Genomic DNA, 16,196 nt, shown 5'->3' on the forward strand with positions numbered 1-16,196 from the left:
TGTGACTTAACCTCTCATGTGATTTGGAGAGTTTGGTCTCAGATTAAAGCTTTCTGCTTCAGCATTAAGTTGTTTGTGGCCTGTGCTGCTTGTGAACAGGTTAGAAACTGACTGCCCACGGCACCTGGCATGAAGGGAGGAGAGCAGCCAAACCAGAGGGGTGTCATGCCCCCGCTGGAGCAGTAGGAATAGGGAGCTCAGGTGGCTTCTGCAGATAACCGTGCCCCAGTCAGCTGGTGATGTTGGCCAGCACCACTGCAGCAGGAGGATTTGCAAACCTTATAGTTGCTAAGACATTAGTGCTTGAGACACAGGGTTACTGAGAAAGGAGAGACGTAAGGGGCTGTGTGCAAGAGCTATTCATGAGGGTGCTCTCTTACCTGTCCAGAAATGCTGTGCTCTGATGGCACAATTTGATTTCATCTTGATTAGATTATTTCAGTTAGTATTAAGCACAGCTGTAGGTATTTTTTTTAGCTGTGGTTGTGCAACATTGCTGCAACACCCTCTCCCTCCAAAAAAGCCCCAAACCAGCACAGTGCCTGTTTTCTTCAGTCAAAACAGAATCAGCCACTAAACCTTTCCAGGTTCTAAGGAACTTAAGGGACATTTTGTTGTCAACACTGAGATGAAGGACATGATTTTGATGTTAACTATGTGCTTGCAGCCCGGGCATCTGTGAGTCAGCACAGAGGGCACCGGGGAGCTGGGTGTGTCAGCTATTCCCAGCCAAATGTTTTGCTTTGGGGTTGCTTTGCACAGGTGTTTTGTTATCTGCAAAACATCTATTTTCCTGATTCTGGTCCTTTTACTCAGAAAAATTAAATGCAAAAAAAATTTGTGCGCTTTCTGCCTCAGTTTTCTTCCCCTTGTTTTGTTTTTCTGGGACTCTCTGAACTTTACTGGAGTTACCAGCAGGTGCTGGTACAGGTATCTGTGGGTTTTGTGACCAAGGGAGGACTAAGAAATAAATGCCTGGACATACAGCTTTGACTTCCATCTCATGGCTACGTATCAAAAATAAATAGTGCTCCAATTTCTCCAGTGAAATGGGATTTTCTTAGTATTAATTGTGCACTTCTGGGCTCTTAGTCCAACCTTTTCATTTCAAACGTATCACCAGAAGAAAAGGCAGGTTCCTAGCATGGAGGGGTTGACAGCGAGAGTGCATACATTTGTGGCTGTGCTTGCAAACTGTCTGCTAGATGGAGTGCCTGAGAGACACACAGGCAGCTGAACAGCTCAGCACATGGCTAACATCAAATTAATGGCATTATTTCTGAAAGCAAATTCCTACTGAAACACAGTTACAGTCAATGTTTGCATTCATTGCTTTTGACAGCCTGATACAACGTAATTTAATTTAAATGTCCAGATGAGAGAAAAGCATAGGCATTTTTTAAAAAAATAAAAATAAAAACCCACTCTTTTTATACATAAAATGCCTGCTTGAAGGAATAAATTAGTAGCCATACAGTGCAACTGATTTGCAAGAGCCCCTGGATTTCAGTGGAGAGCTCTGTTTAATGACCAGTAGGGAAGGCTATAGTATGAGTGCTTTGCCACTTTGGTATTCTAGCAAATGCTTGATGTTAATTCCTTGTCAGGCTTTGGTCTGGGGCCAGTAGGGTCTGGAAGGGCACTCGACTGTTTCAGAGAGCAAGCTGGCCATGTGTGCCCTTTGCCTTTATCTTGTTAGGCAAATCCTGTAAGAGAACTACAAATACATACCCTCTTACCTAAGTTGCCATGGCTGCACAAGGCAATGATATGCTCGCACTGGCAAGGCCAACAGCCAGAATCAAAAGTTTTTCTAAGTATTTACTTATTTCCTAATTGCATGACTGTTCTCTTTGAGGTTCTCCTTGTAGAAAAAAAGTGTTTTGTTCATTTCCACCTCCTAGGCTGCCTTCAAGGTCTATGTTTGGCTGTGTCACATGGTTTGGAAATATATAAGTTGTGGGCTGGCAGTTTTGTAAAAACTGTGGATCCTTGCCCAGTGTGGTACATTGGGGGCTGTCTCTTGGTATCCAGCACAGCCATTTAGATTTTAACTACACCTTTCCAATAGATGGAAAAGAAGGTGAGAAAGGGTGTTTTTCAGGGGAGTGCCATACCAGCAGTGGTAGACAGCGTTCCCTCTTCCCAACTGCTCATGTCATGGCTTGTGCTCTGGGATCGATTGCTTGGCTGTGCAATGAACCAGCCTTCTAGAAAACTGACCAGGCTGCTGCAGAACACCTCTACAAATCCCTTTAAGTCATCCTCTCCAATGCAGACCTTTGGGGTGAGACCCAAATGGCAAATGAAATCAGTTTAAAAGTTTTGGGTTTGCATAGGACAGCTTAACATCGAACAATGGTCAGAATGGTATAGTTTGGGAGTTTAAATGTAAGTAGTTAAAATCAGATAAACTGGTTTTCAGGTGATGTGGATATTGTTCTTAACATACCACATTTACTCTTTTAGTATCAGGCTCTATCCCTGGGTCAGAGTATCCCTCTGCAGTCACAGATCCATTGGGTATGTTAACAGGGTAGTACAAGTTAGGGCCATTCTGATTTCTGCTTTACTTCACTCATTATTTATTTATTCTATTTATTAAAATGTATTTATCAATTTTTATTGACTTCTTCTTTGTCCCTTTGCTGTGATATCTGAACACTTGCAGAGATCTGTGCCTCAGAGAAGACTGGGCTGCTACACTGGAATCTGCTGGGTGCTCAGGGCAAGCTACAACTGAATGGGCTCTGTGGAAGGACCATAATCCAGACCCCTGCTAGCTTTTGCTTGAACTGCTGAGAGACTTTTATGCTTTTTATACAGGGCCAGGTTGCTCTGGAGTTGCCATGTGAATTTTCCCAGCCACCTGAAATAATGCTGGAGGTGTTCTCTCACTCTTACAGCTGGCTGCACTGGGAAAGAGATTGTGCTTTGTAAATGGTATTTACAGAGATGGCTGCCCCTTGGCTCTTAACCCAGCAGTTGTCCTTAGGTTAGGTGCTTGCTGTCAGGAGGCTGCTGGCTTGGATATATCACCTTAGGCCTGTGTGTCTTGCAGGGAGTGCCCGCAAGGTCTCCAGTGTTGCCTGCAGATGTGGTTTCATTTTCAAGACTCGTGCAAATATCAGGTGCGAACAGGGTTTTTTTACCTGAGTAAGCAGTAGAACAGCTGGGACATACAGTGCAGTCAAGGCTGGTTCTGTGCTCCTGGTGCTTTTCATGAGAAGATGAGCCTGAGTTTCCTTCTGCTCTCTGAACCTACTCAGGCCTCTGTGCAATGAGAGATAGGCAGGAAAGCCTGGAGCCAGCATCCATATGGCTGGTACAAGAATAAATGGAAAAAGGATGAAGTGAGGAACAATCTGGGTTAGAAAAAAAAAAATACTAGGAGATTTATCTTGTTAACTATCCATCTCCTCCTCTTTGTTAACTTCCTCATCCTTGCTTTCCTAGTTGTCCTAGCTGCTGGCTACAATGCATTGAGCAGATCAGCCCTAGAGCTTCTGACCTTGTTGCTTGGCACAACCTTTGATTCCATTTTAACTCTCATCTAAAAATTCATGTTCATCTTGGTTTTTATCATGTAATCTGGTCTCAAACCTGCACACGACAATCTATTCCACAGGAGTTACTCCTTCCTGCTCTTGCTTACAAAGATTTAGCACTTCATATAATGGTGACTGCCTTTCCCTGGTGTATTTGGTTTCTGTGGCCAGGTTTTGGTAGCAGGGGGGCTACAGGGGTGCCTTCTGTGAGAAGCTACCAGAAGCTTCCCCAATGTCTGATAGAGCCAATGCCAGCTGGCTCCAGGATGGACTGCCGCTGGCCAAGGCCGAGCCCATCAGGAATGACAGTAATGCCTCTGTGATAACATATTTAAGAGGGAGAAGTAAAAGTTATTGTGCAGGTGAAAATTGTAGCCAGAGAAGAGCAGAGTGAGAACATGTGAACAGCAATGTAGACACCAAGGTCAGTGCAGAAGAAGGGGCAGGAGGTGCTCCAGGCACCGAAGCTGAGGCCCTGCAGCCCGTGGTGCAGACCAGGGTGGGGCAGCTGTGCCCCTGCAGCCCATGGAGGACCATCGGGGTGCAGAGACCCCCCTGCAGCCCATGGAGAAGCCCATGCTGGAGCAGGTGGATGCCCGAAGGAGGCTCTGACCCCATGCTGGAGCAGGCTCCTGGCAGGGACCTGCTGACCTGTGGGGAGAGGAGCTCACACTGGAACAGGTTTTCCTAGTAGGACTTGTGGCCCTGTGGGGCACCCACACTGGAGCAGCCTATGACTGAAGGACTGCACCATGCAGAAAAATGACCCATGTTGCAGCAGTTTGTGAAGAACTGTTGCCTGTGGGATGGACTGACGCTGCAGAGGTCCATCAAGGACTGTCTCCATGGGAGGGACCCCACAGGAGCAGGGGAAGGACTCTTTTCCCTGAGCAACAGCAGAAACAACAACTGACTGCAACCCCCATTCCGTGTCTCCCTGCACTGCTGGGGGAGAGGAGGTAGAACTTGGAAGGAGGGAGCTGTGGGGAGAAGGTGTTTTTAAGTTTTATTGTATTTCTCATTCTCCTTCTCTGATTCTGTTTGTAATAAATTTAATTAATATCTGCACTTTGAGTCTGTTTTGTCCATGACAGTGATCAGTAAGTGACCTCTCCCAGTCCTTATCTCAACTCATGAGCCCTTAATGATGTTTTCTCTCCTCTATCTAGTAGTAGAGGGGAGTGAGAGAGTGGCTTTAGTGGAGTCCAGCTAGGGTCAACCTACTACACCTAGGTGGATATTTTCTTTTTCATATATCTCAAATCTGTTCTTGATGTGATGTAATTGATTCTCAGCTGTGTTTCCCTCCTGCAAGTTTTTGCTAGACCCTGGTTTGAGAAATGGGAGGAAAGGTCTCTGGCTGTCAGTTACATGCTGATAGACCAAAATGAGATGCTCAATTTGATGTCTGAAATTACTAGCAGATGCTACAAAATATGATGACTCAGGCCCCAACAAGCACTCGGTCGGATTGCCTGATTTACTCAGTGTCAAATTGTTGCTGGTTTCAGCCAGGTAGAAACAAGCTCCTGTATTTGGTTCAGAATGGGTAAGTGGGAAGCTATGCCCAAAACCCAGACCTTAAGTCATAAACCAGTAGCACAAGGAATGCCATTTAAGTGCCATTTCTTATATTTGTGACGTTTTTATATTTGTGGCCTTTTTATTTTCCTCACAGGAAGTTAATTTCTGCTATGCGAAGGTTTAAAAATAAATTGGAAAGTAACATTTGGCCCCTGATTTTCCTGTGGTGTAACTAATTTTTGCAATCCTTTATTTTTCAGTGTGCAAGAAGTGATTATATGTTTTCTGTCTAATCTTTGAGCACAGCAATTTTTCATGCCAACATGTGCATTGTGATCTCTGTCACAGACAATGAAGCAAAGCTCTTGACAAACTATATGCAGTGATAATGAAAAGGGTGGGGTTTTAAAGTCTGCTTTGATACAGCAACACTCTGTATGTTTTTTGAGTAGTCTGTTCTGAAATGTGAATGCATCATAATCAAATTCATATCAATTGTTCCCACATTTAACTTTGAAGAAGGCGTAGAAAAATACCTACTTTTTGTAGCAAGTTTAACATAGCAGTCTAATAATTTCATTAATGATTTCCTCCCCAGGGTTACATTTTCAAAGCCATGTGTGATCATTTAATTACGTGCCTTCTTATTAATGCTGAACACAATTAAAGTCCCACTATGATACCTTGAAAATGCACCCTTTGTAGTGAATGGTGCCTCCACACAGAATATCCCAATATTACAGCAGCTCTCCAGCATTTTGGCTATCTGAGTCCCTTGGCACAGACTGTCAGTGCTGTTACTGTACCCGTGTTGCCTCTGAAATGTGGAGTGACGCAATGCTTGCGGCTCTTTTATGTGACTGTGTCTGGCTTTTTCAGCCAACCACTGGTGTTCACTGGCAGCCTCTGGAGATTTTACTTTGTGATTAAATAATAATGTAAGAGCTTGATTCTTTGAGAAAAAGGTAAAAAATTACGGTAATATCATGAGCGTGATGGGGGATGAGTGTTAAGACCTCTGTTATTTGTTTGTATTTACTCAGCCCTTGAGGATTGGAGAGGAAAGCTCCCGTAATGTGCTGTCAGAGAATATGTCTGCCCAGGAGATAAGCAACCGTCTGCTTTAGCAAGCAGCAGATTACAAAATGGCTTTTGCAGCCACTGTTTTAGCCTCTCTGGAAACATGGCCAGTTTTGAACGCTGGGAAGGCCCTATTGCTCAAGTGGGATTTTCTTCTTCGCCAGCAGTAAAGCAAAGTGCTTGTGTAAGGCAACCCGTCAGTACAGTTCACTTCTGCATGGGCCGAGGGGTGGCCTTCAGGGTCCTCCTGCAGCCCCTGATGCTGGTGTAGGCACCTGCCAACACAAGGGCTGCAGGTCCTGCCTGAGCTATAACCGGGTCTGCAGTGCTGCAGGGTGCCCACAACTAGCAGTGCCTCATGACCTACATGTTGTGGGGTGTTTCCCAGAAAGCACAGGAATAGAAATAATAAGTATTAATGCACATACGCATGCTCATATATTGATAGTTATGTAGAAATATACATGCAACGTATATAAAAGAAATAATATTGTGAAGTTGAACAAAAAATGGTACCTCTAACCTAACCCAACCAGCCTTTCACTTCCCCAGCCCTGGAGTGGATTGCTCTTGGATATAGAGCTGCCATCTTGACTCAAAAACTTAGGTATTTGATTGGAGAAAAAAAACCCAGTTGAACCAACAACATAAAGAATTTGTCCCATCTGTGGTCATTGCCAGTGTCTGTCTAGAGCTACTTATGCTTCTTAAAGCCTTTCATGGGTTGTCACTGAAACTAAGCAGTATGGAAAGGCACAACAGATTATAGGTTTTCTAAGCAGTATTAACCTGTCAAGGGTAAGGTCTTATAATCTTACAGTTGCTTGAAAAACTGGATTATTTGTACAGTAATGTTAATTTCTGCTGAGGCTTTGTAGTTAGGTGTATGAAATCTGACATTTAATGTTCCCTAACCCTGAATGAAAATGGGCCCCTTGATCAGTTTTTCAGGTAGAACACTTGATTAACCTCTTCTGGCTTAATTCACTGTCATGCCAAATGCTGTGTTTAAACTTTGTCACAACTTTTTATTTTCAGAAAGGCTGATGATACCGATAGCAGAAGGGAGATAGAGGCAAGAAGGATGGTTCTGTGTGCAGAGATGATTACAAGGACTGTTTTTTGAAGGTTGTTTCAATGCAATCATACTTGTAAAGTTTACTCTAGCTTCTATCCAGTATTTAGTTTGTTAAGGTGTTGACATAATTTTGCTGACATTTTTCTTAAGTGGATTATGCTCACAGCCAGTTTTTCAAAGCAAACAGATGGCTTTTCAAACAGAGCATGCCCACAGATTTTTTTTTTTTAATGGTGTCTCTAGAATTATGACAGCTCTGTCAGAGAGGGCTGGTTTGTCGTTAATTTTCTCATGACAGATGATTCAATATCGTTTTTGCTCCTTCAGCTTGCTCAAATGAACCAACTGTTTAAAAATAAAAAACACGAGGAGACTAAGACATTGAACTGTACATGAATGGAATTGCACTATTTTGATAAGACCATTTCTGTTTTTAGATCACTGTAAAATAAGAATGTCTTCAAAATATTGGAAGTATGCTCAGGAGGAGTGTGTGTCTTCCCAAAACCTGAAGACAAGTTGTGCATTGCCTCACACAAAATCTGTAATCTGAATTGCCTGGTTACTCAAATGTGAAATAAGAATATGCCTAAGGGAGAGCGGGTGGCTCAGCACTTTCACATAGGTTGTGGAGTCCCTTGGCTTCTGGGGACTTCAGATGTGAGTCTTGGCAGGACAGACTCAGGCTGTTGCCTTCCAAGCGGTGTATCAAATCCCAAGTAGCTCCCTTCAAATGAGTGTCTCAGTCCCTGGTAAAACACACCATTTGTGGGCCACCTGAGAAAGATTTCCATGCTTTGCCCTCACCCTTAGAAGGAAGAGATGTGAAGAAAGTGCCATAGACTAAGCTGAAGCTTTTTGTGTCATCCTATGGAGCTGTGTCTCATGCTGTTGGATGACAGGAAATCCTCCTCTGTGCACAGTGTGGGTGAGTGCTCCCGCTGCCCAGGGAGACACCAACCATGCCGCAGCAGAGGATGGGCTCCTGGAATTGTTTCTCCAGACACCCTAACTAACAGGAGACACCAGTGTTTTAGGGGCACTGGGCCTTCATCATCATCATTTTACTTCTCTGTTGCAGAGGCTGTCCCAGGTTTTGGACTTAGTTGTTCTTAACTTAGTTGTTCTCAACTACTTTGAGTTGCTTCTTGTGCTAAGGGAATTTTTCTGTTCTTGGGCATGAATACGTAGCACCAGGTTTTGACTTGGAGAAGCTAAGGCTGCAAAGCATCATCACACTGATTTTGTCAGCTCGTTGGTGCAGCCTTTGGTGTCTTCGGTCCTGTGTGCATGATAGGAAAAAGCAGCCACACCACTGCAGTCAGGGGTATTTAGTCCTAAAACCAACCTACTTTAAACTGCATTTGTGCAGTTTGGAGAGACTGAAGATGTATTGAGGAGATACACTTTTTTTGATAACATCATTAGTGATATGTACTTTGCTTATGTGGCAGTGTTGTCCTTGTCGCTGCAGCACTGGCACTATTCCTGTGGCATTTGCAGAGAGGGACAGAGACCAAAGTGGGGTGAGATGGGTCCTTGGGGCAGCTGTGGGGCTCTTGAATTCCTACCTACTGTCTTTAACCGTAAATAAAATCTCTGACCTAAAATCAAGATCACAGCTATGTGAAATATCTGCTGCATAATTTATTCTTGTTTTGGTTTTTTCAAGCCATGCCTTCTCACTGGATCCAAAGCTATTTGTCTGTGTATTCCCATAACTGTCATGCTGCCGAGATACAAATCCCTTGAAAAGAGCTTCATACCACGTAGCAGAGAGCCGCTCGCACAGTCCCAGTGCTTTTTGTTATTCTCACACTGAGTTGTATTCCCAGCATCTGGATAGTGATTTGCATCGTTCAGCAGGGACAAATTCATGACACCAGGAGATGAGGCAATCACGTTCTCAGGCACAGGCTGCTGTCCCTGGGTGACGTGGTTTCCCACGTGGTGTTTACCAGTGCAGCAGACTTGCAAGCCACCATTGTTTGTTCGTTGTGAACATTGTTTGCAGGGGCTCAGACGTTGTGAGTCCAGTGCCAGGCGCTGGCGAAAAGGGAACTGTGCTCATCGGTGTGGGATAAATCCTTCCTCTTAGCTCTGGGGAGAGTGGAGAGATGTTCCCACTGATGGAGGGTGTTATATTGTGACTCATCCAACACATCTGATTTGTTTTGAAAACCGAAGGAGTGGCAGTGATCACTCGCCCCTCCAGCAAGCCCCAGGTCCTGCTATAATATCTATTGTCTCCTCTGAGACCCGTGGAAGTGCCTGTGGTCCGCAGGACATCAGACTGGGTTGCAGGGGTGTGAATGTGACGTTTCAGTCAATAGAAATATTCCTTCTGATTATGTGTATAACCATCAGCAGTGGGTGCTGTGCTTTAAGCAGTACTTTGGGTGACATTAGGAGAAGAGGAGCTCAAGTTCTCAGTGATACTGAATTTTAATGACCAAATGCATGTCTTGGCTTTTATTTATTTGTATCCTGTAGCACCAGGATCTTGTCGCTTCACAGCACTTGAGATATCAATGTTGCATAAATATTCATTTTGGCATTTCTGAACACCACCTCCTTAATACAAATTTAATGTAACACACTTTTCCTGATTGTTGCAAATTGGATTGACATCCTGTTAGTCACCTCACCTTTATATGCCCTGAGAAGATGCAGCAGCAGCCCTTTGCTCATGAAGTCTCATTCCCATTCACCTGCTCAAAGGTCCCAAACAAAATGGTTCAGATGCATTTCCTGTAGCACTACAGGATGATGTGTTTCACATGGGTGTGCAGCTTGGCCTGCCTCTGCTACAGGAGGGCTCAAGGCTGGGTAGCAAATCTGGGTGCAAGAAGGGTTGGGTTACCAGGGTCTCACGGCTCGCAGGGGGTCCTTGGCTGGGGGCACACAACCATTGCCATGTGGGATCTGATGCCAGGGAGCAAGGATAGAGCAGTGGCATGGGGAGGGGAGTAACATGTACCATCACTGCCCTGTCCCTTGCAGGTCCTTGCTCTTGACTGTGGAAGAGGAAATGCCTTCCCCCACAACCTCCTTCAGTGCAGGCCCAAATTACCTCTCAAGGGGTGGTAACCTGGAAGTGGTGGGAGTCTGATGTCTGTCCAGTGTGCTGGGTGCTGCCTTCCTCACTGAGCTGGTGCCAGGCTGCAGAAGGGGCTTTGGTCCTGTTCACGGAGAACAAAGTGGATTTGAAATGGGAGCTGGGACCTGTTCCATGGCACTGAGCAGTATGCCCCAGAGACAAGGAGAGCAGTATTGCCGCCTGTGGTCCCGAGTGATGTGTGCAATGCCTGACTCTCTCCTGCATATCTGTCTGTGCATCCTCAGGGCCAAGGAGATCTCCTGAAGAACGCCAAGAACGAAGCCCTGGAGAACATGAAGCAGATCCAGCTGGCGTGCCTGTCGTGCGGACTGAGCAAAACTGGAAGCGGGCACGCGGATGCCAAGTCAAAGCGGTGCCTGGAGGCAATACAGGAGAAGGATACTGGAGATGAGAACGGGAGGCTGTGAGGGGAGGCAGAGCTGTTGCATTTGTCACAGATTTCAATAACTCTAAACTATTTTTTTAAAGCATTTAAAAATTCACACGGGAGTGCCCTCTACAGGGTGTGATAGTATTAAAATCCTCACAGTGTCAGTATTTTAATGCAGTAATTTATCTAAGTTAAGCTCCGGTAGTGAGATTTCTAATGAAGCCAAGCTGTCTGTATGCAAGTGCGTGTGTGTGAGCGCACATGCAAATCCTGTAGACGCCCTTTCATGCATTGCATTAGCCATTTGCTAATTTATTCCTTTGTCATCTTTGAATAGGCCTGTTCATTCTGAAGATCAAAACAAATGGAGAGCACTTGTGTCAGTTCCGGGCTTTATTTTGCTCTCCAGCTTTTTATCATTTAACTTACAGGTTACATTACTGTTAGGCTGTTCAAACAAACAAACAGAATACAACAAGTGTCACTGACAGCTGTTTTTGTGAGGATAAAACTGGTGATTTGCTGCAGACCCTGAAGGTGATTTTTAATGAACAACTACAACCAAGTAAATGGGATATCAAATGGTCACAGTTGCTAGGTAGATTATCGGTAGATTTGAGATGTATCTTTTGCTGAATTTTAGCAAACTGCTCTTCAGGGTACACCCAGATAGCACATACTAATGTGAGAACTAGCTGATTTATTTCATTCCAGCAAAACATTGCCACCTTGTAGATCTGCAGGACAGTTGCAGTCTTTGCTGATAGGCATTAATTTAAGTAGTAACGAACATAGCTAGTCAGCCCTGTAGTTATGAGGAGAGCTGTGAACACCCTTTGGTGGTCATGAACTCTGAAAGCGAGCTTCAGACCATTCTGAAACACTCAGTGGTGCCAGTACTGTAAGGAAAGTTTTCCAGATTTCACAAAATGTGAGCTTTAGGGCAAGAGGTGTGAGAGGTCAGACATTGCTTGCCGCCTTCTGCGTAGATGTTGAAGTCAGTTGGATGAAGCAAGCAACATCTGGCCTTACATTTTTGTGGTTGAGAATCATGCTGGGCTAGAAATTTAAAGCAGAGTGAAGAACTGCTACAGGTGTAGTGTGGAGAAATAGCTTGGGGAAAAACAGAGTACCAGTGTTTTTGTGCAGCAGTTACAAATATCCTGACTCCTGTCATATGCTTAGGGTAGTTCTGAGATTTGGCTGCCTCTTAGTGCCACTGTAGAAAGGAGATGGAGAATGTCACGAAGCAATGCATCCTCATCCCTCCCTGTGTCCAGCTCATGTATGCTCACAATATTCATTTCAATCATTTAAGTACTGTGCTTGAGTGTTAGTATTTGTGTTACCTTTAACAGGACTAAGTATTTTATGGTTATAAAAAAAGACTATATTTATTTAAAGCATTGCTTTTATTTTTAAAAGCTACTTTTTAAATTAATTTGATTAACAAATATGCTAATTTTCTGAACTTAACAAAAAGTAATTGCTGAAAGTTTGATCATTGGAAAATCTTATATAGCTATTGTGTTAAGTTATTTTTGACTTCTTAATAACACTATTATGTTCATGTTGCACATTACTGAGAGAGTAAAGCTATGAAACAACTTTGACCCATGTTTTTACAGTGATTTAACATAGAAGGTAAACAGTGATCCTGGATAAAGGTGGGTTAGAGTGGGTAAGTTGCTTGAGAGAAGGTCTTGCTCTAACAGGAACTGTGTTATTGCAAAGGTTATAACTCAGATGCCTTAAATATCATTTTAGTAAAATTTGCCATACTTATTCAGATCCAGCCCTAAATCCTCTGTTTATTTCTCCATTATGAGTGTATTCAGACTTCACTGAGGTCTGAGGGAGTGTCTTTTGTGTTTCAGGCAAGGTGTAAAGCCAGATCAATGGTATAAGTGTGCACATTCACATTTTGCTCTCTTGGGTTACCTTCCCGATTTCATCATGGGTTGTATTTATATAAAAACAATGCTTGGCCTTCAGTATTTACAGTTAGGGAGGATGGAAACTGTTAACCCAGCAACACCAGTTGCAAAGGATCAGCCTTTGGAAAGCATCTCTCGGAACAGAGAGGTGGCTTGCCTCTTGGTGCTTCATTTAAACCTAGAAATGACTTGATTTTCTCAATCTAAAAGGATATCCTGATGTCTACAGGAACTGCTGGCAAAATACCTTCTAGTCTTCCTGCATTCTCTGATGTTATGAACAAATGAACATAAAATTTTAGAGAAGGGCTGTTTTTATGTGCTCACGTGGAAAGAGGGTACAACATAGCTCTCACTCTACAAGCATAAGCAGAACCAGAAGTGGTTGGATGGAAATATCATAGCATGCACACACACCCCTTTCATGCCATGTTTAGCATTCATGTCATGTCCTGTGCCAAGGTCATACTGCATGGCTTTCTGTGCCAAAATATAGGGAGTAGAGAATTTTAGTCACCCTGGATTGCCCCAAGCAGCTGGGACCACTCCTGGTGTGGGCATCCAGAACCCCACAGCTCGAGCAGCTCCATTCTCCCTCCTGCATCAAGAGGGGCTGGCAGCAAAAGCTCATCTCATCTTCCTCTGAGCCACTTTGAAGGGAGTGGAAATGAATGATAAAGTGGCAGTCAGCATAATAAAAATTCAGCCTTGAAGGAGAACACGTGGCAAAATCACATCCAGCATCAGCAACAAACACACACAGGGGACTGACTGCCTGGCCTTTTGGGGAGGTGTTTCATGGTGTACCTGGCTTCCTGCAATGGAACAACAGCCTTCTCTGGGCCCCTTCTCTGTGCAGGTACAGTTTGCCTGATGTCTCATGTGAATATTATCTATTTTGCTTCTCTGGAAGTGATGTCAGGAAAGTGTTACAGGTATTTGCAATTGTTTACAGTGTACTTTAACAACGAGAAATCAGAGAAGTTCTCAGGGACTGGTGTGGGGAGGTGTCTGCCAGAGGGAGTACAGGAGTGAATCTACCTGGGTTGTCTTTGCCGCTGAGTCCTACATCTTTACAGTATTTATTTTCCCTGTGTCATTCTCTCATCTGTAAGATAAGATTGATGATGTTTTCCTTCCCAGGCACAGATTAGGTTACACATATCTGAAACACCTTTGAATTTGCTGTTGCTCTCAGGAGAACAACCAGACGCTGTGTTTGGGCTGTCCTGTATCACCAGTGTCTGCCAAATCCTTCCGCTGCTGGTGAGCATGGATGAGGCAGCACGTGTGAGGAGGGCTGAGCCAGGACCTGCTCCCCTCTCCTGAGGGCATCAGTGCCTCCAGCAATCAGAGATACATGTCCACGTGCCTGCGTGTATGGTCCCTACCAAACTGGACTCTTGGTCAAGCGTGGCAGAGGGGCAGCCACCTCGAGGGTTTTAAGGTCCTGCAGATTTCCCAAGCAAGGATGTGGCGGGTGGTTCAGAGAGGCCCTGGCAGCACCTTCTCTGTGGCATAAGGCTGCAGCGTGACCTCTACCTGTCAGTTAGGCACTAGGGCTCATGAGACAAAGGTTTCACTTGGATTTTGCTTCTTATGTACCTACATGAAGGCATCCAGCTGTGGGGCATGGGAAGAGGCTGAATTAGTCCAACTGTTCACAGACCTGATTAGCCTTAAATCAGCAGGGATAGTTTTTACCAAATTTCATGTGCTGGTGTGACCAGCAGGACTTGACCCCTTTCCCCTCCCTCTCCTGAGCTCAGCACGAGTTACAGCACCATGCTGTTCTGCTACTTTCTGTATCATTTTTCATGCATTTAGTTCGCTGTTCTTAAAGGGATAATGGAGCTTCCCAGTGAAAACAAGGTGAGAGTTTTGTTCGTCCTTCAGAGATTCATCTCCCAAAATAGATTGTTATCAGATAATTGCATGCACAGAGAGTGTTCCTGTATAATAATACATCTCTTCCATCTATCTGTTCAGACTAAAATATTAGGTCATAGCCTCCTTGGCCTCCATCCCACTCCTACAGGGATAGGCAGCAGCCTCACACAGGGACTAACTCATGATGCTTGAGATAAAAAGAAGGTGAGAGAGTCACAGGAGCAGTGTCTTCTTGTCTCCACCACTTGCTGTGGGGCTGAATGTGGTGGCCCTGGCTCATATCACAGCAGCTGTAGATGATGTACACATTCGGTAAATCTGAGATTTGCTTCTTGTAAAGTGCACTGCTTAGCAGGAGAAAGGTGACTATGAATGATGAAAACATCTGGGTACAGTGAATGTGCAACTGGGAATGGAGCAAACAGCAGGCACCCAAATGCCCTCCCTTGTCAGCCCTTCTCCCCTCCCTGGGCAGGCATGAAAATACAATATTTTCCATAATATTGTACCAGTAAAACTGTCTCCAGATTGTCACACCAAGCACAAGGCTGTATGTTTCCCCAGGAGGCTGGTGAGTTCTGCTGGGATGTGTTTATCAGGTGTGAAGCACGAGCGCTGTTTGAGAATATTCTGGCACGGTCCTGTCGGGTCGCCTTTGCACGGACTCAGGCTGAGCAGTCTTGCATTTGCTTTCCACAGCAAGTCCGTGAAAAAGTGTTTCCTTTTTAAAGTAAGGTTGAGGACTGTGTGAGTTCAGTAACCAAGATGTGACTGACCAAGCCAGAAATGTGATGCAAGTGCTGTCTCACCAGCTGTTCCTCTGCAACAGAGAGTACTGCGTGAACATGCCCCCAGTCAAGTGGGTCACATTTTAAATGAGAATGTTCTGCTGTTTTTGATTATTTGAAACAGTTTATGAATAAATTGCTTTTGCAGAGAATATTCATGGAGTAATTTCAAGAAAATGTGCAGAAATTAAATTCTTGGCAGACAACACATGAGCAGGAGACAGTGTTATGTTTGACAGCTGTTTCCTCTGCACAGTCCACACCACCCTACTCTGGGAATTGGAAGAAAGCTGAATGATTCCAAAGGCAAGTTTGAGTTTCTGGCAATGTTAGAACTTTTCTCCCTGATAGGCTGCACAGCAGAGACTCGTTCGTATATGAAAGCATGAATATAGTAGGATTGGGAAGCAAATGTGGTACTTGAGGCCAGAAGTGGCATGGAGAGTAGGTGCATTTTGGGATGTCGTGTGTGGGGAGGGATGTTGGGTGTGGGGCTCGGCATGGGCAAGCACTGGAAGAGAGCCCCCAGGAGGAGCCATCAGCCTCCCTGCAGTGGCAGTGAAGGGCTGTTTGGGCAGGGAGCAGTTTGGTAATGGGTGGGGTTGGTTTCCATCAGCAGAAGTTTGCACAGATCTCAGTGAGGGCTGGAGGTGCGATGGCCATGGCAACTGGTTCCATCCCTGACCCGTGGGTTACTGAGGTTGTGGGAGAAGCCCCCAGGGGATGGGAGAGTCTCTGGCCACAGCCCCTGGAACTAGTGGCATTCCCACCATGGGAATGCTCCTGGAGCTGGGTGGGTTCACAGCACTGATGGCACTGGGTGCAAGCAGCTTGTCACTGTTGTCTGGTGGTAGGAATGC

At 44.8% G+C, this 16,196-nt stretch overlaps 1 protein-coding gene across 1 annotated transcript in view; it reads left to right on the top strand.

Moving 5' to 3' along the window:
* PLCL1 (phospholipase C like 1 (inactive)) overlaps positions 1 to 12,512 on the top strand; it is a 195,687-nt gene extending 183,175 nt beyond the window's left edge. The window contains exon 6 of the mRNA XM_032693451.1: positions 10,576 to 12,512. Within this exon, the coding sequence (XP_032549342.1) occupies positions 10,576 to 10,758 (183 nt within the window). The 3' untranslated portion in view covers positions 10,759 to 12,512. The remainder of the gene's footprint in view (positions 1 to 10,575) is intronic.
* The last annotated feature ends 3,684 nt before the right edge of the window (positions 12,513 to 16,196 follow it).

Source organism: Chiroxiphia lanceolata, chromosome 7, assembly GCF_009829145.1.
Source record: "Chiroxiphia lanceolata isolate bChiLan1 chromosome 7, bChiLan1.pri, whole genome shotgun sequence".
In the NCBI taxonomy this organism is placed as follows: Eukaryota; Metazoa; Chordata; class Aves; order Passeriformes; family Pipridae; genus Chiroxiphia; species Chiroxiphia lanceolata.